At 36.7% G+C, this 24,061-nt stretch overlaps 1 protein-coding gene across 1 annotated transcript; it reads left to right on the plus strand.

Moving 5' to 3' along the window:
• Window positions 1-9,663: 9,663 nt before the first annotated feature.
• LOC117242732 (zinc finger and BTB domain-containing protein 41-like) lies at window positions 9,664-20,763 on the plus strand. The gene is made up of 4 exons (XM_033509637.1): window positions 9,664-9,780; window positions 10,021-10,137; window positions 17,979-18,982; window positions 19,077-20,763. The coding sequence occupies exons 2-4, from the start codon at window positions 10,108-10,110 to the stop codon at window positions 20,761-20,763; spliced, it is 2,721 nt and encodes a 906-aa protein (XP_033365528.1). The 5' UTR covers window positions 9,664-9,780; window positions 10,021-10,107.
• Window positions 20,764-24,061: the final 3,298 nt, after the last annotated feature.

The raw sequence follows: 24,061 nt of genomic DNA on the forward strand, positions 1-24,061 counted from the left end.
CGGGGTTTACATTGGACTTAGGGTTAGAGGCGTAAAACCAATCTTCGTTTAGATTACACGTCGTCATTATGCAATAGAGAAGACATTGGCTAGTGCAAATACGATTATCATAGAACCGGACAAGTAACCGTGGTAATTAGATACTCGAGAAACTGATGACAATGATCCTAGGCTCAATAACGAATCTGCGGTCAACGGGATGATGGATGTGCATGCTCACAAAATCTAAGTCGGACTCTTTCTTAAAACGTGGAATATCTACCGACCGTACAGACACTAAGTGACTCGCTAATACGACCTCACGAGAGAATGACTTTCCGTCGCGATGATGCTGCAGAGGAAAACTATGATGGGGTGTGTGTAAGGACACGAGATTATCGGATTCGTGGAGAGATGCCTTCGCTCGGAAAGTGAGGGAAATTAACGTTGCTGTTAATTGGTCAATTTCCATGTCGGTGGCTAGAAAAGGATGCTAGCCGTCTTTGAGGGAAGGTTGCTAGCTGGAAGCGTCGTTCGTTGAAAAATAGATTTCCCCTATCTTCCCGTAGTTGGGACAAAGACTGTTTGTCTGTTTGAAGGACTTTAGGTAACTAGATCTTAATGTTTATAATGGCCCTCAGGCTAGCTAAACATGTAATGTGGAGATGCGTCGGCATCTGGTAACCACCATATCCGAAGAATAGAGTCTGTGTGTGATGAGCCACGAGACAAAAATCGTTGGGATGTTTACTGTCGCGTGCCGCTAAAACTATTTCTTTTAAGGAGAGCTGTAGAATTACTCCATACCTCTGTTAGGCAAAGCGTTCATCCCGTGACTTCGGCTACGTTCGGCGGCTGGTTGTCGCCTCGAGCCCAAGCTCATTATCACAAATCTCGAACAAATACAATCGGATTGAATGACGACAATTGTTTAATTACACTTATGGTAGAATTTAGATTACGGTGTTAAGAGATTTTCCTGAAGTTCCAAAGGGGAGGCTCCGATGTCCTTTCATCTCCGACATATACATTTGAATTTCTACACGATTAATAATGCAATAAGTACGGTCGTAATCAATTTTACATTGAGAACGAAACGGCTAGCAAAGATTCATTTTAGCTGCTCTTGGAGATACAGCCACGATGCTAGATGCCAAGACTTATTGGTGAGATGTTTACGTTGCTTTACGTATAATAAGTACGGTCATTTGTAAAATTCAGGAAAGCTAATATAAACTCGGATAACCGTAACACCACAGATACTAATCACTTAGGTCAGTAAGAGAATTTCTATATCTGATTGAAATAAAAAGAGTTTATCGCACTTATTTGTTGCATCTATTCAGATGAGAACGTGAAACCGGCGCTCGTATAAAGTGGAATTGAATCTAATACAGATTGTGAATTCTATATAAGAATGCTGATGCGGCTCAGTTGAATCCCAGTAGATCCCTCTCCTCAAACTCCCTTCCACGCACACATACGCTCCCGCGCTTTTTCCTTTACTCTCAGCAAAAAAAAAAAAAAAAAAAAAAAATAAATAATCCACGAAAATATTTGAGTATTGTTTTACACTGGTTGCAGCATGTTCACTATCAGTGACTTCACGATCATGCAACTACGGACTACTTGATATTAAATACAGAGCCTTAAATAATAGTTAATAAAATAATACAAACTGAAGACGATATGCCAATATTTTTATTGTTTTATAGACTATTGTTACGTTTTGTCTGGCTCGTTTTGATTGCGTTGCCGTTAATTTTTGAATTTAGATTAAATTGTAGTATTGTCTGTTATTTAATGTGATTTGAAATTAAACTCCACGTTTCGGCTAACCTGCTATGCGCAGGAGTATTGGCACGGGAGAGGATTAAAGTTGGTGAAAATAAATGTTCGCTTAATCCTGCTATATTATTAGATAAATATTCTTCACAAAAAAAGTTTATTCATATTCTAATTGGATATTGACAGAATAGTCGTTGAAGTTTCGAATGCTCGGAGTTATAATCGTTCGCAATATGTTTTCGCTCTTATTAATTACAAGATTTTAATTTCGATAGATTTTCGATAGTTTACAAATTGACAAATACAAATACGTCGATTAACAAGACTAACAAGAATTGGGAACTAATAAAACAAAGAACGAAAAGCTAAAGAACTAAAGGACTAAAGAACCTAAAAGCTGAGAGCAAAACTAAGAACTAAAGAAATTAAGAGCTGAAAAACTCAGGAACTAAAGAATTAAAAAAAACAAAGGAATTGAGAAATTAAGAGCTAGAGGAATTAAGAATTAATCGCTATGAACAAGAAATTACTTGCCAAGAAATGGGAACTGATCGCCAAGAACCAAGGAGTTAATCACCAAGAACTGAGAAAACTAATCACACAAAACTGAGGAATTAACTACTCTAAAACTAAGGAATTATTACCGCTTCTTCTATGCCGCTACGCTTATTTATATTTAGGTCTACCGTGGAGGGGTTGTCATGTGACGGGTTATTCCGTGGGGGTTGTGAGGTTCGAATTTGGTTTATATACAAATTGTTAAAATTTATTTAAATTTCAAATGGGAACGCTCACTCGCGCTATTGGTAGTTTTAGCCTACGTCACGGCGCGTGCGCAGCGCGGGACGTGACACTATTATTTAGGGTTTGAAAGAATGTACAAAAGAAGGAATAGATATATTTCCGAAACTCATCTGGTAAATACGAATTATGAATAAATCTTCAGCTATGTAAAGTTTGACGATTGTACAAAATAGGTTTACACTTTTTTAAACACATTTGATGCACAGCCTATTTGCTTCCTCGATACCATACCCTTGTTTTCGTAAGGAACTTCTGAAATATTATGACTGTTCATAAGCATTGGCAAAGAGTATCGTAAATTTTTCTTCGTGAATGAACTCTCTGTCGCTACATTGCTATGTTTTAGCCATTTTGAGGCAAGAGGCTAGAACAGTTTTGGAGGGACAGAATCATTCTGACAGTCGATGAGAAACTTTCAAGGAACTGAAAATATAAAGTTAGAGTGTCACTTAGGTGTATTGTGTGTGCAGTACGCGTAGTGAGTGTTGTATGCAGTGTAGCATTACTATTCGTTGTTTATTATTTAAATCGCCATATCTGTTATAAATATCGTATACATTTGGAGAACCTTTAGACATGCACCTTTGTTACGATGCGGTGGACAGCAATAGCGCAAAAACGCAACGTTAATAAGACGAAAAATATCCTAATAGGACTATACAGTTTTTCCTTTTTTTTATACATGGGAAATCCTCATGGACACCTCCCCCCCTCTTTTGGGGAGTCATTCCTTAGTTCAGGCATTGGGAGGGACCACCCCTCTCAACGCTATTTCCTGGGTAGTCGTGCAAGTCTGAGGGAATCCAAATCCTCCTTGGCGTGTCAACCTCTATGACCACCTAGGGCGGCGCAGGGCCGTCCTTCGGCACGGAACCTTGCAAGGGTGCGATGTTCTCACTCTCTTCCACTCTGCTCGTTCCCTTTACGAGCATTGTGCCCTCGCAATATGAGCGGACTGTGAGGAACTCTTGTTGCCCCTCAGTATCGCTTTCACAACTGACGAGGGTTCTAATCTCTCACCAATGGTTAGCCATAGAATACGACGCGGGACCTCTCACGCCGGACAAAATTCGAACGTGTGCTGGACCATGTCCTCGCCCTCGCCGCAGTGGTGACAGATGTTCGTCACCTCTCTTCCGATTCTCTGCAGGTGTTCCCTGAATATCCCATATTCTGCGAGCACCTACGTCATCCGGAAGAATAGCAGAAACCCTCCGCGGTCCGTCCATGCCTCCCAATTTGGCAGGACCGGTCTAGCGGTCCGGTGGCCACGGGCCTGGTCTTCGACAAGTAGGTCGGAGCTCCACCGCTCCACACCACTCGTTTAGCCCCCCCGAACCTCTCGCGCCACCTGCTCGGCGGGTAGAGAGTCTTCGCCTGAGCTCTGGCCTCTCTGGTTTTCGTACACTCGTCGGAGCGCCAAGGCCTGGAGCTCGAACGGGGAAGACGCCACCACGACAGTCGCCGACTCATATGATATCGTCTCCTCATATGGTATCCCTTTACGATCCTGATGGCGGCCGTCCTATGAAGCAAGAGTAGACTGCGACGACTTGTTATCAGATCGCCTGCTCACACCAATAGAACTATATACATAGCACAAAGATATTTTGCAAAATAGATTATCGATTTCAGGACATAGGTACATTAAAACACATCGTCGGTGTGTACTGTAATAGAACTGCAACACTGCATTTTCAATACGGTAAAATTTTAAGAGAAGACGGCTCTGTGTTACGCCGGGCGATTCTATACCTGGACCAGGTCATACACCGCGGGCCAGACGGACACCAGACGTCCGCTCCTTCTTACGGCGTACCCTCAATAACCTCAAAAGTCCCCGTCATAAATCCCATTAATTTGCTTGCTAAGGTCCTGCAGACCGAACAAATATCTTTTCTAAATCACCTTCTAAAGAATTGTTTACTACGGCTTGACAAAGGAAAGTTGGGTTTTCCCGCGTACGATGCTTCCTAATAACAACTTTCTATCTAGGCAGCTAAGACCCTTCCTAGTAGACCAGCCTTCGTTTAACCAATTAACAACGAAGCCTATTTCCCTCACTCTCTTAGCCAAAATCGTCACGAACAAATCCGATGGTCCCGTGCGTTAGACACGCCCATCACGAGCTTTCCTACGACACGGCATCGTCACTGTAACTTACTGCTCCTACGATCTCAGGAGAGTCATGTCAAACTTCTTCTACACCGTTGGAAGAGTCAACTACTTTTTCTACACCGCTAGAAAACTCACCAACTAAGTCCAAATCTAACGCCTAATCACGAACACTCACTTCCTCTACTAAGTATTCTCTAGTGCTACGTCCACTAACATACGAAGTGCAATTAAAAGAGCCTTGCTCTAGCGTGCATATCTATCTTACCTTCGGGCAACAAGTTGTCATCTAGGAATTATATCTACTCAACAGTGTAACTTAAGTGTTGAAAATAAAACCCTATAGTTCTGTGAATCACAGTGTTATACTAACTCAACCACCCCTATTATCTTAATGGAAATCAGGGGATCGATCAACCCGTGGTGTCCATTGCTATAATCGTAACAGGAATTTACGACTCCCGTTGACGTCTCTCCTCGCGAGTGCGTCTCCCCGCGATTGGTCGAAAATACACTCTGTTTACAACAAAATGGAGGTCTTATCGAACATGTGTCGTAATTCGTTATATTTTTTGTGGACACTCGCGGTAGGGACAATCACGGTGCGAGTGCAAGCCTTTTATGAACATTGATAATACGCTTTTTTATGTATGAATTATGGAGGCAACGGTTCAGAGGAAACGTTAATTCTCTTTACTCGTAAATTTTATAGAGCTGTTTTCGATGTGCTCTTATTTCCATGAGTAAGTCCGTTTAATGTTCAATCTAACATTTCTTTGCACAACGTCGTGCGAGATCGTTTACGTCTCTGAATCTTCTTCTCTACGACTTGTACGAGGTGTATAAGGAACTCCGATTCGCGCGGTAGCTCATTTTTCCTTGATCTGCCGTATAGTGTAGATCAAAATAGAACTTTTACTCGCTTATTAGTAACTTAATTATTAATTTGTAACAATTAAATTAATAATTTACAACATTTAAGCAATTAACTTACAACGTTTGATCTATTAATTCCTTACAGTTCAACCATTAATTCATAACAATATATTATTAATCTGAAACAATTCCTCCATTAATTTTTAACAATTATACCAATAATTTATAACAATATCCTCCCATTAATTTAAAATAATTATTCTCTTAATTTATACCATTAATCGGAAGCAATTCTACTATTTATTTAAATCAATACCACCAACTCATAGTCATTAAATTAATGATTTATTTTGTTTTATTTAGTATTAACGAAATCTTTCGAGTCTTTGAAATGGTATTTTGTTTCCATTTAGTTTTATTTTTTAATTTTAAACACAGTATTTAATTTTTCACTTAACTATTTCATATAAAATCAGTGCTAATGCAAAGTGTAACTATAGAGCGTCTATGGATGAAATGTAATTCTTAGTACTCGCTCAAAGTCAAGAAATCAAACCGCATTCATGGAATTGAAGAAGCAAATGCAATTTAATCGATGGCAACGAGGTTTGGTTTCTTCGATGGTAAGCTCAATGTTCAAACATGATTATGTGGATCCATATACTATACCTATTCTAATTAATAGATTTCAATACACGCTACTTCTTTACTATCAAATAATTTTACATCTTCTTCTTCCGATGCTTAAGTACTCTTTATGTAAATAGAACCCGAGCGTAGTTATCTCCCCGTGTCGGGGCCGGGTAATTGGTATCGCTTCCCAAATAATAATAGTATAGTAAAACATGAAGTACTATTCTGGAAGTATAACGTTAATTTTTATATTAGGATTAGATTGCTATTGATAAACAATATATATTAATAATTCCGAGATATATCAAGCTAAAAACTACTTTAATAGTTTAGTCTAGTCTAGATCATCCAAAACTGTTTGATGAACTAGACTGGACTAATAACCTCCTACGGGGGCACCGTCGGACGTCGTGGAACGTCGTAGACCGTCATGGGATGTCGTGGAATGCGGCGGGACGTCGTGACACGAGGCCTGCTGCTTGTTATCTCATCTAACAAAAGAAGCCTAGTTAAGTACTATACATCCCCACATTCGCCAATTTATTTATGTGGTTGTACAAGTCGCGCTGGACTGTCACGAAAACCCTACATCAGCTCAGATGTTATTACCATGTTCTGCCATTACCATGTTCTGAAGAAGTCCAAATGTAACAAGGCTGTTTTAAGTTATTATTTTAAGTATTTGATGAAACGTCGATTCAGAGCCGCCTTTTCTCTATCCAGTGTAGATTATCCGTAGTATTCCCTACCGGTTGGAGATATGTAACGTGCCTCTGTCTATCTTTTAAATGAGACACATAGTTCAGCAGGCTCTCATCTTCGTCATCAGATTTTCAAGTTCAAAATCGAAAAAAAAACACTCTATTGCTAGTCTAGACATTATAGAGAAAACACCAGTTTTGGTTTTCCTTAGCACAAAAAACCTGTTGCACTTTCAATAAAATATTGTTGTGTGTTCCAACCCGTCCTTTTGTAGCTTCGCTAGGTAGTAATCATTTGGTGACTAGTGTGGAGGATTAGTCGTTATTAGGTTGAGCGAAATAACGAGAAATAAAATAACGAGAAAAAAGATCGAAATATTGCTGTCGTAGTCCGTCAAATATATTTTTGAATAAATAAATAAATAAATAAATTACAGGCGAATTGCGAGTCATTGGTACAAATATAAGTTGCGGAATAAATACCCGATAAATACTCGGAGAAACTCTGTAGATCACTTCGGTACTCATTTACACACGTTGATGCTCTTCGACATTGTTCGATAACTCTCTCGTTCGCGATCGCGTCCGTTTATTTATACTGGTCGGGGGAGAACCGGAAAATTTGAATTCGTCTACGTTTGACGGTTGTATGTGGCGACGACATTGTTTTGCCCGGAGTTTATTTGTTCTTACATTACCTGTAACCTAACGGTTTTGATACTTCGAGGCAAAACAACAACAGGATTTGAATTGTCCTGATTCGTGTGCCGCTACACCAGGATGATTTTTGCCAGAAAAATCCATGCCAGAAATTGAGATGGTTTTAAAGATAGATCACCGCCTCTTAGAGAGTTCCCACATTTCTCTCTATTTTTATTATTATTAGGACAAGACTCTGGGAACGCCCGCTGGCCGATCAAGTGTTCAGCTCGATTGACCTCAGATCATTGGAGTAGAAGTAAATATCTCCGGATCTGCGATTGCCATAAAAGCTTGTTAACCAAGATGTGATATGGAAAGGAGATACTTATATACTTAACAATGTGCTGGACTGGATAGTGTGTTGAAGGGAAGAGAAAATATTATCGAGATGCTGAGTCGGTAATATTCGGAATAATACTAAAATGCTAAAGGTTCCCAATGCCTTCAGACGTGCGACAAACGTGTTTAGTCTACGTCTCGTCTATGTATAATGATATACATGTTTATTCTGTACTTCGTTCCGTCTATGTCATTGTATCTCAGATGATATTACATATAAATATGTTGTCGTTATTTTACCGACCGCAAAAGTTAGCGGTCCATAGGATTCAAATAATTATTTCTTTAACCATATTTTAATTTCTTGAGCAATAAAATTCTCATCCTTGACGTTAGAGTATAAAACAGATATTTTGACAAATATTTTAACAACCAGTGTATTTTCGACCAATCGTGGGAAGACGCTATCGCGAAGAAACACGTCAACGGGAGTCGTAAATTCCCGTTACGATTATAATAATCGACGCCGAAAATAGATCGATCCCCTGATTTCCGTTAAGATAATAGGGGTGGTTAAGGTAGTATAACGCTGCGATTAATAGGGTTATAAACTTTACATTTCCAACATTTATGAGGTACACTGTTGAGTATGTATACGTTAAGTAAATGATTGATTTAAGGAAAGTAACCCGGTAATGACTTGATAAGATATGTCATAAGATATGTTGACTATTCTAACGTTTCCAGAATAAGTAAGTCCCGTGTCAAGCCGTAATAGACAATAATCTTTAGAAAATGTTTTAGAAACAAAGATATTTGTTCGGTCCGGAGGACCTTAGTTAGCAAATTATTGAGATTTATGATGGGCCCTTAAGACTATTAAGGGTACGCAGGAAGGATGAGCGGACATCTGGTTCCCGTCTGGCCCGCGGTGTGTGGCCTGGTTTAGGTACAGTGTACCAAGAAGAGAACGTGTGTGTGTGTGTGTGTGCGTGTGTGTGCGTGCGTGTGTGTGTGCGCGCGCGCGCATGTGTATTTATGCACATATTTGCCATGTTCGTATACACAAATTTAAGAATTCCATTAGAGTGAGTAAGACTCCTACGGGCCAGAAAATATTTCTCGAGTAAGGGACTTGAATCGATTTGTTAGACTTCGCCGTGCAGCACTTCTTGTGTCTGCAGCACGATCGTGTTTATAAATAAACTGTATTGTATTATGTAAAACTACATTTATTTAAACAACATTCTTTTGTATCACGTGAAATACTATATGCCTACTTCAAGTATATTGATGAAACTTATGTAAAGCAGTTTAGTTTATATTCTTTACCTTCAGTGATAATGCAAACAAAGGTGTTAGTAAAACAATGCCAGCGCTTCGACTAACGACCGATTTGTAAAGCACATTTTCGAACATTAAGAGCATTTCCCCCTCTAGTGGAGTTTACAGACATGTGTATACGAATGCGATGCTTACAATACTCATGTTGCAGGAATAATCAGATATTCATTGACGTGTGTTAGTGTTGCTTCTTATATGTACAGATATACATACATATATAACGTGAGTTTATATAGAAACGTGAACAAGAAAATTATATTGGACATAACGAGAAGTTAGTCAGAAAATCTACTCAGTAACACGCATGCGCTGTAGCCACGTGAATCTGTCTGAACTGAGAAGCATGTTTGCTACTAGTAGGGGATGCCATTTTAATGCCCACAGTGCTACCCACGGCGCTGTCCGAATTTGAACGGTATTTTCTCTCTCTATGTTATATATGTATAAAAAAAAATTTACATTCTATCTTGACGCGAACTATTAACAAAGGAAAACATGTTCTGGATGCAAGTGAATAATAAGCGAATAATAAGTGAGTGTAAACAACTTTTAAGATCATGTATGACACGTTAACCTGAAATATCTTCCATTGTCTTCTGCTTTTCATTGACTTCGCGACTTTTTATCAAATAATTACAGTTTTGTTAAATATATTTGATAACTATACAATTTCTATATTTATTTACAAGTTGCTATTGTTATCGTGCAGTTATGACACATTTTAAGGAAAACGCAAGTTGTTCTTTGAGGATATTATTAAAGTCTACTACCACTAATCATAGATTTTCTTTGTGCACAGGCAAGCAGTTTGTCTAATAATAATAATAATTTCATAAAGCAAATAACTCGAGTGTTAGTTTACGTACGCCCCGTTGATGCAATCTCCATGGATATAAAATTGGACAACAAAATGGACGTAAGTACCTTTCGAAACATCATTCGATACTTTGACCGTATTGAATAATATATTTTGTTTCTATAAATCTTGGTTAATATAATATATTAAGCTAATGTTTATGTACCACTTTCTTTAACTATTTTAATATGACAAAGTAAGATTCGCTTCTTTGGCCGTTGTGACGCGAACTTGTGATTTGCAATAGAAATGAAATTTAATTGTTGAATTGGAAGGAATTTCCACCATGGCACATAAAATTTTGTATAATGTATCTGTCAATTGTAAGATTACTTTGGTCAACGCGCTATGATCTCTTGTGTCTATGCTTTATATGTTATGGCTCAATAATAATACATGGATTAAAAATACTAAAGTAATGCAGAATGTCTAGCATCGATGCAAATTGTTCCGTTGTAGAGTAATGAGTTGATACGAATGTGATTATTTTACAATTAAATTTCAATTACACATTGTATTTTATAAAAATGGAAATATTGAATTACAAATGATTTTTATTTAGTATACTGATTATGTTTACCACTTGTGTTATTATTATTTGTTATTAATTTTCCTAGGCTTGTAGAATATAAAATTTATATTTATACATATATAAATATGTTTGCGTCGAAGCATACGAGCGTTGAAACAACGTATGTTGTAAAAAGTTGTTGAGAATTGTGGATTTTTGAAGTCGAAATAATGTTATAGGGACACTAAATTTATACTGAGGATTAACATTAAAATAGTAATATATTTATTTCATGGACGATTTCTTATATATTCATCGATACACACTTGCACGCGTCTCAGCACTTTCTTCTATACCCGACTGTTAACCGACTGACTAGTTTACATTCATCTGTTTTCGAGACGCCGCGCACACACATACCTCCATACACTGATATTCACATACAAGTATCTCTACTACGCATTTAATCCAGTCCAGCACAGAAAATTATACATATGTCAACACACCTCCTTAATTTTTGGTGCTGCATATTCATTTCCTTTTATAAGTCAATCAAATCATTCATAAAAGTAATCTAAAATTTTCAAATTTGTTTCTCCCTAGAGCCTTCGTTAAAATATCAGCTACATTATTTTCTGAATCTACTTTTATAATGTCAATCTCTTTGTCTTCGTAACTTTCATTCACAAAATGGAAGTGAACTTCAATGTACTTCGGATTTTTTGTTAAGTTTCCAAATTTTGATATCGCAATCGCTACAGAATTATCTTCGTAAATTTTTATTGGTGTCTCGATCATTATTTTAAATCCTTCAACAATATTCTTACAAATTTAATTTCGCTCACAGCTTCCGATAAAGCTACATACTCGGTGGTTGTTGATGATTTTGTTACGCTACTTTGCTTCCCCGATTTCCAGTAGATTGCGTTTCCGAAAAATCTTATGATAAATCCCGTAGTGCATTTTCTATCTACTTCATCTCCAGCTCACTCAGCGTCAACAAAATGATCAATAACTTCAGCATTCAAATTTCTTTTATAAGTTAATTTTAATTTCGTAGTTAAATATAAGTATTTCAAAATTCTCAATGCATATTTATAGTGGGTCTCGTTGTAATTATTTTGAAATTGACTTAAATAGTTTACACTATAGCTAACGTCTAATCTTGTTCCAGTACTAATATATAATAAAGCTTCTATGAGATTTCTATATCTTATATCGTTTGAGGCTGATTGTGCGGGTTCTAAACTTAAGTTTTGTTCCATTGGTGTAAAATATAGTTTACTATTTTCTATGTTATATTGTTTCGCTAATGACTCTATACGTGTAAAATATAGTTTACTATTTTCCATATTATATTGTTTCGCTAATGACTCTATATAACTAATTTGATCTAATTTCATCTCACACTTCTTATTATCGTATTCAATGTTTATTCCTAAGTAAGTCTTTACTTCACCTAAGTCCTTCATCGCAAATTGGTTCGACAATTTGTTTTTAATTTCATAGATTTTTCTTTTGTTTTTTCCACATATTAATAAGTCGTCTACGAATAGAATTAAATATATAACATCATCGCTCTCATACTTCATATACAGACAATAATCACTCTTACTTCTTTGAAGTCCTAATTTTTTCATATACTCTTGAACTCTTGAACTTTCACGCAATCCATATAACGCTTTTGATAATTTATATACTTTCCCGCTTTTATCATTGTGACCTATAGGTTATTCTACAAATACTTCCGATTTTATAGTTCCGTTTAGGAATGCTGTTTCTAGATCCATTTGCATAATCGTCAAACCATATTGACAACAATAAGATAGTAATAACTTCATAACTTCAACGTTTGCATTTTTGCCACAGGAGAGTATAAATCTTCCAGTACTTCCTTTTGTTGGAAGCCTCGAACAACTAGTCGCGCTTTCTTACGATTATCAGATTTATTCGTATATACCCATTTCAAGTCTAATACTTTTTTGTCTTTTGGTTTCTCTACTAATTGCCAGGTCTTATTTTTGATTAAACTATTCATTTCTCGATCCATTGCTTCTTTCCATGAACCGCTGTCATCTCCACTTAAAGTTTTTTCATAGGTTTGAGGTCTGTCTGCGCTAACTACATTCACATAAATGAAATATGAGCTCGTTTGGCCATACTTTGAGGTTTCTTTCTTTCCCGTCCTGACCTTCTCAAATTATTTTCTATGTCCTCAAGTTTTTTTTTCTAATTCGTTACTTAAATTTCTTTCCTCCTTTATTGCAACCTGCTCGACCTTTTCGTCATTTATTTCATTTTCATGAATTTCGTTTGAATCCGAATGTTCGTCAAAATTCTTTTCTGTTTCATTGTCTGATCCATCTTCTCCTTGAAATCCTACTAAATTATCATCTTCACCTATAAATTCTACGTGCCTTACAATTATAATGTTATTATTAACTGGGATCCTATATCCAATGTTTTCATAACCTACAAGTATCCCAGTGTCTGCTTTTTTTTGTCCCATTTCGAATTTCTTTTAATTTCAGGTATTCTTACGAAAACTCTACTTCCGTACAATCTTAAATTATTTATATTCGGTTTCCTTTTAAAAAATATTTCAAATGGTGTTTTATTTTCATATGTGTTCGTAATGGTCCTATTTTTTAAGTACGCCGCGATTCTAACTATTTCCGACCAATATATAATATTCAGCTTTGAATTATGTAATAAGCATCTAGCGGAATTCATGATTGTTCTATTGTAGCGCTCAGCTGCTCCATTTAACTCGTAAACATAAGGTGGGCATGGTTCTATGACAATTCCCTTTTGCCTAATTAGATTGTACATGTTTTGGTTCATATATTTTTTTCCATTATCGAATCTTAATCTCTTTATCTTCTTACCAGTAAGATTTTCAACTTTGTTTATATAATCAAGGAAACAATTGTAAACTTCATCTTTTGATTTCAAAGTATAAATCAATGCGCACTTACTGTAGTCGTCTATAAATGTTAAGAAATATTTGGATCCATCAAACCCGGTATTTTTATGAGGTCCATTTAAATCGGTATGTACTAATTCTAAAATTTCGCGTGCTCTACTACGGTTATTTTGGAAGGGTAAATTGTGCATTTTATTTTGGATACATGTACCACATTTCAATTGTACTTGCTCAAAATTTTCTGGCATTCCCTTAACTAATTTTTTTTTGCACATTGTATCTAAATAATTAAAGTTTACATGCCCTAAGATCCTGTGAAATTTTTCTTTATTTGCCATTTTTCCTACATTTTTAGCGTGAGATTCTTGTCTTTCGATGTAAGTACTTATTTTATTATAAACCATGATCTTTGAATGCAATCCCTATCAACATTCTGTATTTGTTATACATCTTTGAAGTATTTCCTGCTGAGACTATCTTATTTTCATTCGTTACTCTCGCATAGCTAATCAAGTTATTATCCATTTCTTTCACATAAAATACATTAGACATTATAATTTTAATCCTCCTTTTGTTCACTTCAAAGTAAGTTAACATTTTTCCAACTTTTGTTCCTTTTAGAATTCTACCGTCTCCTAACTTTACATTTATCGGGATTTTTAAATTTTTGTACTCAACAAAATAAGAGTCATCATTTACAATGTGATCTGAACATCCACTATCCAATATCCAATCTATTTTTCGCGTATCGCTAGTATATACCGTAATTTCATTCTTACTATTTTCTCGCACTACTCTCGTTAGGAAGGATCCAATTTCTTGGTCGTCGTAGCCCTCGTTGTATGAATAATTTGCGTCGTGTTGACTTCCCCGTTGTAGCGTTGTTGTAAACCCCTGCTTCGTCCTCGTTGGCCAAATCCTCGCCCGTGTCACATCAAATAACAAAATAAAAAAAGAAATTTGAGGTGAAAAATAAAAAAAAGAAACTTTATTTTTTTTCTAACAACAATCCGCTTTACAATCCACTTCCGAACTCTGGGCGTGACTTTCCAAGACTGAAGCTCTTACAATTTGACTTTCGATCGGATCCGATTATTTTCTTTTGTCATCCTACAACATCCCCACCGTCCATACATTTGCTAGGCGTTCGCGACCGTTGCTCTTTCTTCTAGAACCTTCGGTGGAAGGACCGTTGGGGAGTTGATGGTTCATTAGGCACTTCAGCGATATACATTGCCGCCAAATGCCGCCACATCTTTATCTTCATCGTCAATCCATCGGATTTGAAGTATGCCGATAGTGACATCCGCCGCGACCCCTATTCTGTTGCGGCTGATACGCACCTCCTTGCCATTGCGTTCCTCCGTTGTTTCCGCCATTGTTTCCGCCTCTGCACATGTTTGTACAATTTCTTACCACGTAGCCGTACTTTCCACAGCCATGGCACATTATGTCCCTTTTTTCAGTTTTGAATACATTTGACCTTGTCCTATCACTTTCCCTCTTGTTACGTGTTTCCCACATTGTAATTTTATTTTTTAAAAATTCACAAGTTCAATTATTTTTTTTCACTGAGTCGATTAGTCACCAATATAGCTCAATGATTCTGGTACTGTTTTCAGCATGTAGTCGAGTTTTTCACGTTTACTCACGTTTGCACCAGCACTCTTTAATTCATTTATCGTTTTTTCAAATTCTGTGAAAAATGAATTTGATTCTTCAAAGTCTTTCAGCCTCATTATGTCTAGTCTGCTTCTTATACAAATTTGCAATGTTGTTGATTCCTTTATATACATCTCATCAAATTTTTTTATTATTTTTAAAGCAGTGTCCTGATCACCAACAAATTCTAATTGCTCATTCGTTATACTACCATAGATGTAGTTCATCGCCCATTGATTCATTTCATCCCAGTTATCTTGCGCATCCGTGTCCATTTTCTCTCGTGTAGCCGGTTCAACTTTTACACTTTAAATACATTAGTATTCTTTTCTTTCACATTTTGTAATCACGTCCATCGAATAGTTGAAGCTTAATTTCATCGTCCCTTGGCATCTTGATTTGTTTTTTATTTTCACTCTTTTTTTCTTTTTCAAAAATAGTTCTCTTTATTATCCAGATTCTTTTTATTTGTGCTGCCAATAGCCCTTTTATCTCTTAGAACTTATTTCCAATTTCTTATTTTTTTTTAAATCGATTTTTATACATTCACTCCCGGTTACGCATGGTTCCAACAACCTTGAATCCCGAAAACCACGTTTTTTGCTATCATGTTGAGAATTATGGATCTTGGAAGCCGAAATAATGTTATAGGAACACTAAATTTATACTGAGGATTAACATTAAAATAGTAATATATTTATTTCATAGGCGATTTCTTATATATTCATCGATACCCACTTGCACGCGTCTCAGCACTTTCTTCTATACCCGACTGTTAACCGACTGACTAGTTTACATTCATCTGTTTTCGAGACACCGCGCACACACATACCTCCACACACTGATATTCACATACAAGTATCTCTACTACGCATTTAATCCAGTCCAGCACAAAAAATTATACATATCTCAACAAAAATATATTGCCATATAATAGATTGAAACTCACATGTAGCAGGAACGTTCATCATTGGCAACGTGCGTTACCTTTTCACTGATGTATTTATATGAGTACAGGCATTGGATTCAGCTGCGGCATGTTTTGTATTGTATAACCTTAAATAGAGCAGGTCACACAAATGTATCGTTAGTTATTAGTTATCAGTTCGATGAGTACGTATTTTTTATGTATATCCAGCGATTATTCTATAGCGAATAGTTGTATCGGAATGAAAACTTTTCTATCTTGTGCAAAGATTTTTAGATTTGTTTATTATAAATCATTTGTTATTGCAAAAATCATTTGTATGAATCAAATTATTTACAGTTTTTAACGCACTTCGATATTGATTCAGATTAAAAAGAAATATTATTGGAGTTTTACAACACAATTTCGCGAACGTTTCGTTAAGCATGGTTTACGCCACAGTCAAGAACAATCGCTATTTTTGAGAACTAGAAATTTAGAGCTTCGATGCCAACTCTGCAAAACAGGCAATGCTCGTATGCCGTGCTACGTGCACGTGCTACGTACGTACGAAATGACTGTGAAACGTGTGTCTGTTTTAACGCTCGTATACCCTTATGCCCAGGTTTGAATTTGTGCATGCGTTATGAAAAATATTGCTGCTGTGAGTTCATATACACAATTTTTCCGCACACAGTTATAACAAGGCACAGATACACGTTCGCATTCGTGTGAGTGTGTGCGTGCCTGCGTGTATATATATATATATTCTTACACAAATTGGCAACATAGTGAAAGGGAGGAATTTTGCATATGTCCCTTACTGCCCGAACAGCATTGGGACAGTAGTTCTAGTATAGTCTAGCCTAGAAAAATCGTTGAGCAGCCTGTACAAGCTGAAACGTATTGTAATGACGCCACGCATCGACTCCAAAGTCTCATGAAATGACATCAGTATATCAATATATACTTAATATATATCCTTTTGCTTTGCTTACCAATTAAGAAAATATATTACTTTCTGCATCGATGCAAACCAATATACATCATAAAAGAACAGAAAACGTTGATGCGTTCATCGCATCAGTGTTTCAGTGTATGTAAGCACCGTCGACAGTCACGTTTTCTCGCTGTTTGACCAAGTACTACCATTAACTGTTTCTCACACCGGTTGCTGATCGCAATTGATTCCACAATATTTTCCACCGAATTCGATACAAATATTTCTATTTTAAACAATTCATGGTGATTTTTGTAAATATTTTGAGTTGTCTTTTTATATTTTCAGATGATATGGAATTTTTAGCGTTTTGCATGGTGTTTGTTACTCTGTCGTACATTTTATTTCTCATTTATAATATACAATTTGCTAAACATGTAGAAGGACCGCTCGTTGCTTTGTACTAATTTGTTACCTGGAAGAATACATTCATGAAATAACGTTAAACAACCATGCTAAAAGTATTGTTTGCGAATCTGATTTTTCTTACTTTTGAATATAATTGAGAGTTGAATATAGTCGACTTCGCTACACAGTAGTTTGAAAATATCGATCGGCCCTGTCCTATGGTAAATGTTAGGAGTTGAGGCAAAGTTTCTTAGTAATACTAATGGAGCCGTAAATTTACACAAAATTTACAGCTCTCTTGTTATGTGCGTAGCATTCTGAATTTGTGCAGTTATGTATTTCATGTTTTTAGTGGTAGAGCCTGACTAACTCATAAACATGGCGTCATAAACCGTTCTTTCTAGTATCTAGTTCTGTAGCTCTATACGTAGCTTTCTATTCTATCCATGATATTTATGACACGATTGACTTCAATTACTAGACTAGGACTGTTTCATAGATTTTTCGTTCCTTAGGATGTTACATTAGGTTTGTATATTTTTTTCAGCCTTCTGAATATGCAATAAGAATAAAAGAAGAGCCAATCGATCCAGTGATCTGCGATGATTTGTCGCCAGTTGATACGAATACAGGGAATAAAAATGAAACAGCGACGTTTAAAGGTGAATCTTCGGACGACGTTTATTGTAAAAATGAAGAATCCGCGTTTCCTCAAGAAAGTACGTATTTAGAAAATAACAAATCGGATTCTGATAAACGAAAAAGTAAACGTAAAGTACCTTCACACAACAGAATAAGTTGCAATGTTTGTTTGTTAACTTTTCAAGCTAAACATTTATTGGAACTGCATAATAAATTATATAGCTGTAATGTATTTAAGTGTGATAATTGCACTGCGATCTTCACTATGCATATTTCGTTAATACGTCATTTAAAGAAGCGATGTTGTACGAAAAAATTATCTGGATATAGATGTAATTTTTGTAACCGAATGTTTTCCTATAAAAGACATGTTCAATCTCATTTATTCCATACGCATGGGAACGCAATATTTTCTGGTGAAAGCAAAATCACGAAAGCATCTCCTGAATCGTTAGAAAAGTCGAATCATTCGAATGGTATTGTCATGGCAGAATCAAATACTTCACACAGTCCCTGCCCAAATAACGTAAATAACTCAATAAATATATCTTTGAAACTATCTAATGGTTCAAACAATACACCCACCAAGGGTTCGAGCAGCAATATCAAGTCTACGCATCCGAAATGGTTAAACGATTCGCATGGTACACCTTCGAAAAGGATGAAGCAGTCCATCCTTATAGACTTCACATCGCCGTACGAAGACAAACCGAATGACGAATGGGTTAGTCCGGAAAAAGTTATCGATACGGAGAATATTCCTGTTACTGCGACTATTATTCCAACTTCAACGTTCGAGACATTTAGTAACAAGACATCAACGGCTGCAGAAGTTATTCAGATGTCTACTTCTGTTAAGCGAAGCGAATCGAATCTCCTGTTAGGAAAATATCATCTGTTCAAACTCATGTGAATTTAAAGACAATGATATCTTTATTCAGGAACGAAATAAAAGCTGAATCTGAAAGCTCTAATATTCGCACAATATGTCTTACAATTTTAGGCTAATGAAGAGATGTTCTTCTTCTTTATATGATTCTTACGATTTATTGGAGTTTAAGACCTTTGGAAGATCAAAACAATCTTGTAAAAGAAACAAGTCTCCCTATATATTTAACCAAAGTAGAAGATCTGCACCTGAAGCTAAGTGTAAAGAATGTGTGGTCCGCTTGGAGAAATGTGACAAATTCTTGGAGCCTACTAGTTTTGTGTCAAACGAAGACGAAGACGAAGACGAAAACGAAGACGCTTTCAAACAAGCAGTATCGAAAAACGTGAAAGCGGAATTTAAAGGTTTTCGTGAAACAAGCTCGACATGTAACTTACCTGTGGAAGCTGACACAATTGCGTCAAAGCGATTCAATGAATTTGTAAAATCTTTCGCTGATAGATTAATCGTACCTCAACAACAATCGGTTGAATTTCAGAAGAACTTTAAAGTCTGTCAGCAGAAAATAATTCAATGCCATATTTGTAAAAGATCGTTTTCTTCGAAGGAGAACCTGCGCGAACACATGAAATTGTTCCATACGATTTACATTTTGAGCATATGCAACGCGCGTTACACGTCCATGAATAAGTTACTAACTCACTATCTACGTCAGCATAGTGTGTTTAAACGAAGGGAATGTTGCGTGTGTTATGACAAGTTTGACACGTCGGCATTGTTGAAGCGGCACATGATTTTGCATTGTTTGAAGACCATAAGATTAAAAAAGGACGCTCCACCGGTTGATGTTGAAATAAATTGCAATGTATTCAAGAAACAACACAAATGCGAAGGTTGTCGCAAACGATTTTGGCTATACTCATGTTTGAAACAACACGAGAATGTATGTCGTCGAATGAAAGTGTTAAGAAATAAACAACGTGTACCTCGTGTAAACCATTTGTCTCGGTCCTTGAAAGAACCAAGTGACATAGAACTCGGCATAGTACAGTCGCGTGATTTGAAACAAACGTTGGATGTTTCGGGTGGGACTACAAGATCTTTGAAAAATTATTTGACTCCGAGTACACTTAATACGGATGATACTTTCTCTTCGTCATTCGATACAGCTGCAAAACACAGAAGGTTACTTAATGGGATTGCATGCGTAAAGGGTCACCAAGCGGACAAGATGAACAGAACAAAGTTTCCTTGCACTACTTGTGGAACACAATTCCAAACATTTAAAAATTTGTGCATACACGAGCGCACCTATCGCCAAACAGTCACAGAAAAGTGTAACGTTTGTAACACGATGTTTTCCACTAAAAGATTCTTACAGTTTCACATGCTTGCTACTCATGCGCCTTCGTGTTCGGTGAACTACAAATTCTTTTGTAAGTTCTGCAATCAAGGATTTGTTAAGAAACAGAGTCTTCAAATTCACGAACGACACTTGCATATTGAGCAAGATTCTAGGCTGGTGCTGAATTCCGATTGCGTTGTGGAAGATAAACCAATCTGTAATATATGCCATTTGTTCTTCGAATCTTACGAACGTTTAGTCGAGCATAACGCGTATTATTACAAGGGCAATGATTTTTTATGCGCAATATGTGGTAAGACGTTTCAAGGAATGTACATGTTTTATCATCACAACAAGTGGGAGCATTATCCGGGCGAACCATCGAAATTGTACCCTTACAAATGCGATACTTGTAACGAAAGGCTTCAGCTACGAATCACATCTCCATGCACATAAGCTACACGTTCATTCGCACGATTCGCCCGCTGACAAGACGCGCGACCGCGATACATCGGATCAAACTTATCGCATGTGTTTATAATTCTTTGGATAAATTAGGATAATCATAAAATAAAAGCATAGAGAATATTTAATTCTTCGATTTATAGGTCGTTTAAAAATCAATTTTCACGGTACTATACTGAAGAATCGACCTGGATTGAGACGTACAATAAACACGCCAAGTACACATACACATACGAAGCAAATGATTTCAAAGTGTCCTTTAGGTCATGTATTCGCATTTTCCATGACACGCATGAAATGTATCGATATTTGTTGAAATATACTTTACAAGACAAATCAACGCTTCTGACCTAGTACGAACTGCGCTCGGCTCAAACATCGAGCATTGAGTGAAGTTTGGGTGTCAGCCGTAGGCGCTTCCTGTTCATTGTTTGCGATGGTCTCAGTTTGTTGAAGCAGAATATGTCAAGCATTCGCTAGACGAACAGCCAGAAAACGAGTGAACTAGATATTCCATACTGTCTCTAACTTTATTTAATATACATCGTTTTGTTCTCATAAGAGATAAAGAGATCTAATCGCGTTATCGTATCGTTTACTAAGTGTCGCTTGAAACAGCTTAATGAAAATTATGATAGATCGAGTAATAAATTTGTCTGCTTTTCTTTGAACGCGTTATATTTATGTGCTTTCATATACGTATATGTTTCTGTATGTGCGTGCGTGCATGCGTGCATGCGTGCGTGCGTGTGTACTTTATCAAGTACGTTGATCACTATCTTATTTCATTATTGTACAATTTTTTGTTAAAGGGAGTTTTTCGTTCGACGTGCGCGTTTGCGGACCTTCATATTTTATAAATTGTTTTTGGTCAGCGTAAATGTTTGAAGAAGTTAGAAAATAAATGAAGTGAGGGTAAGTAAATGTTGCAATTTCTTTTCTTAATTGATCTGATATTGGTCATTTTTCTTCTATTGCAATGTTTATTCGCTATGATTATTCGTTTAAACGTCCGCTCGATATAATAATTACAACATCCGTTAAAAAATGGATAAACCTATTATTGAATTTGATATTGAGATTTAAAAAAAATTCATTTCGTTTATCACGCGTGGAATGATTATATAATAAGTTTCATATTTGACAGATGACTAATTTAAATATGGATCGTAATTACAATTTTCACTATGAGGTGATATATTTACTTACCCAGCTATCAATTAATGACGTCGAATGATAATTGTACGGGAACGATGATGCTTTGTAATGTGCAATTAAACTATTACGTTAAATATTCAGTAAATAAATATTTCAATTTCCATCATAGTGTCGGTCGTACAATACGATAATCGAGAGAAACATGAGACCAAGTACGATATGTATCGCTATGAAAGCGCGAATTAAAATTGTCGTATTCGAATTTCTATAAAGAAATAAGAATTGACGTTTATATCAAAGAATAGTTGCAACGCGTAATCGAATAAATTGGTTGCTCCACAGCGGGAAAATGAACTATTTTCACGAGCTTTCACCGGTTCTGTCGTACAACGAAACGAACAGTTGAGCAATTATAAAAGCTAACGTTTATATGTTCTAAACATTAGAAAGCTGGTAAATTTAATAGATTGCTCGGGAAACTTGTAGATTTTAGTAGTACGATATGTACTGTTTTTAAAAGTGTAGGTATTCATTAATAAATTACATTTTCCAAAAAATAATGTAAACTCTGTGGTGCAGGTGTAGTCAGAGCTAGGTGGTGAAAAGAGAGTTTGCGTTTCGTCGCAGGACTACAGGTGGACTCGTCAGTAAGGCCATGCCCGGTAGACCCCGCCTTAGACGTAGAGGGAGTCTCGCTAGGGCGGTATTTGTATCGTGCGCCCGTATATTCGACCGCTAGCGAGATAGATAGGCTCGTTATCGTCGTAGCCCTCTGGTGTTGGCGGTTGGTACCCGCGGATCGCCCAGGAGGTGTTGCGCCGCGTTGATGCCTCGACCTGCCGGCGTCCTATTGATACCGATCCGCCACAACTCTTTCCCCGTGTAAACTACAACATTCGTACACCCTTTGTTGCTATACGAACCAACACTCTCGCATTCGAAACGATGTGTATGACTCGCCTTAATTAAAACACGCGACATGAAGTTAAAATTATGTCTTTGTATACTCGAGACTCGAAATAGGGTGTATTGGTACCATTGTATATAGTACTTTGATTCGAAACGTTTTGTACAAGTAACGTTAATTATAAGATTGAAGCTACGTTTTTGTTGAATCACCAACTAGAAGAAAACGACGTATTTGTCGGACTGCGCTAAAACAAATCCTCTTTATGGAAACATGAAGCGTCTTTATGTCAGAAGAAATACAATGTTACAAATTCTGTCAATAACCTGGATTTTGAAATTTAAACCGTAGCTCCTATCGAATTTAATCTGAAGTATGTGAAGATGGATCGCTAGTTTTTTCCTTTTTTTTTTATTTAGTTGTTTACATTCACAATTTGTACAATTTGGGTATTTGGTAGAATTTTTTATCTGTTTCATTATCATGTGGGTGGCTACCCCCTGCGGGGTACCATCTTCGTGTTTGTTAGGTTATATCCTTTATGAGATCTGGTGGGTGTTTCCTTTTTAGTCTTCTTTCTATGCTTGATGTGTTGATCGTTTCCGCTGCCAGCCAGTTCGGGTGCGTTGCTATTCTTTCTCTGTACCTTCTTGCACATCTGCTAATCTCCTCCTTGACTGTTGGTATTCCCAGGTCTTTCCGAATGTCCTCGTTTTTTGTTCTAAGAATTTTAGCTTGCATTGTCTCTACTTTGTTTATATGGCTCATTGTTGCTGTTCCCCAAAGTGTTATTCCGTACGTCCAGATTGGTTTTATGATCATTTTGTATATTTTTAATTTATTTTCTATACTTAGTTTGGATTTTTGACTTGTTAGCCAATACATTTGCCTCCTTGCGGCCTGTATTTTGTCTGTTATTTGATATGCTGTTTCCATGTGAGTTGTGTATCTATGTGGAGTCCTAGGTATTTAACTTGCCTTGTTTGTCTTATGTGCGTGCCGTTATGAAAGATGTTTAGTGGTATCTGTTTTCGCAGTGTGAACGTAATATGGTTGCATTTACTGGGATTTGCTTTAATTTGTTTAACTTGTAACCACTTCTTTATTTTTGTGATACGATCTTTTAATAATATGACTGCTGATACAGGCTTACTGTGCCTGACTAGTATCGCTGTGTCGTCCGCGAATGTCAGTATTTTGCTATTACTAGTTGTTACGCCGGGC

This window comes from Bombus vosnesenskii, unplaced genomic scaffold, assembly GCF_011952255.1.
Source record: "Bombus vosnesenskii isolate JDL3184/JDL3185 unplaced genomic scaffold, Bvos_JDL3184-5_v1.1 scf7180000016276, whole genome shotgun sequence".
NCBI classification, from domain to species: Eukaryota; Metazoa; Arthropoda; class Insecta; order Hymenoptera; family Apidae; genus Bombus; species Bombus vosnesenskii.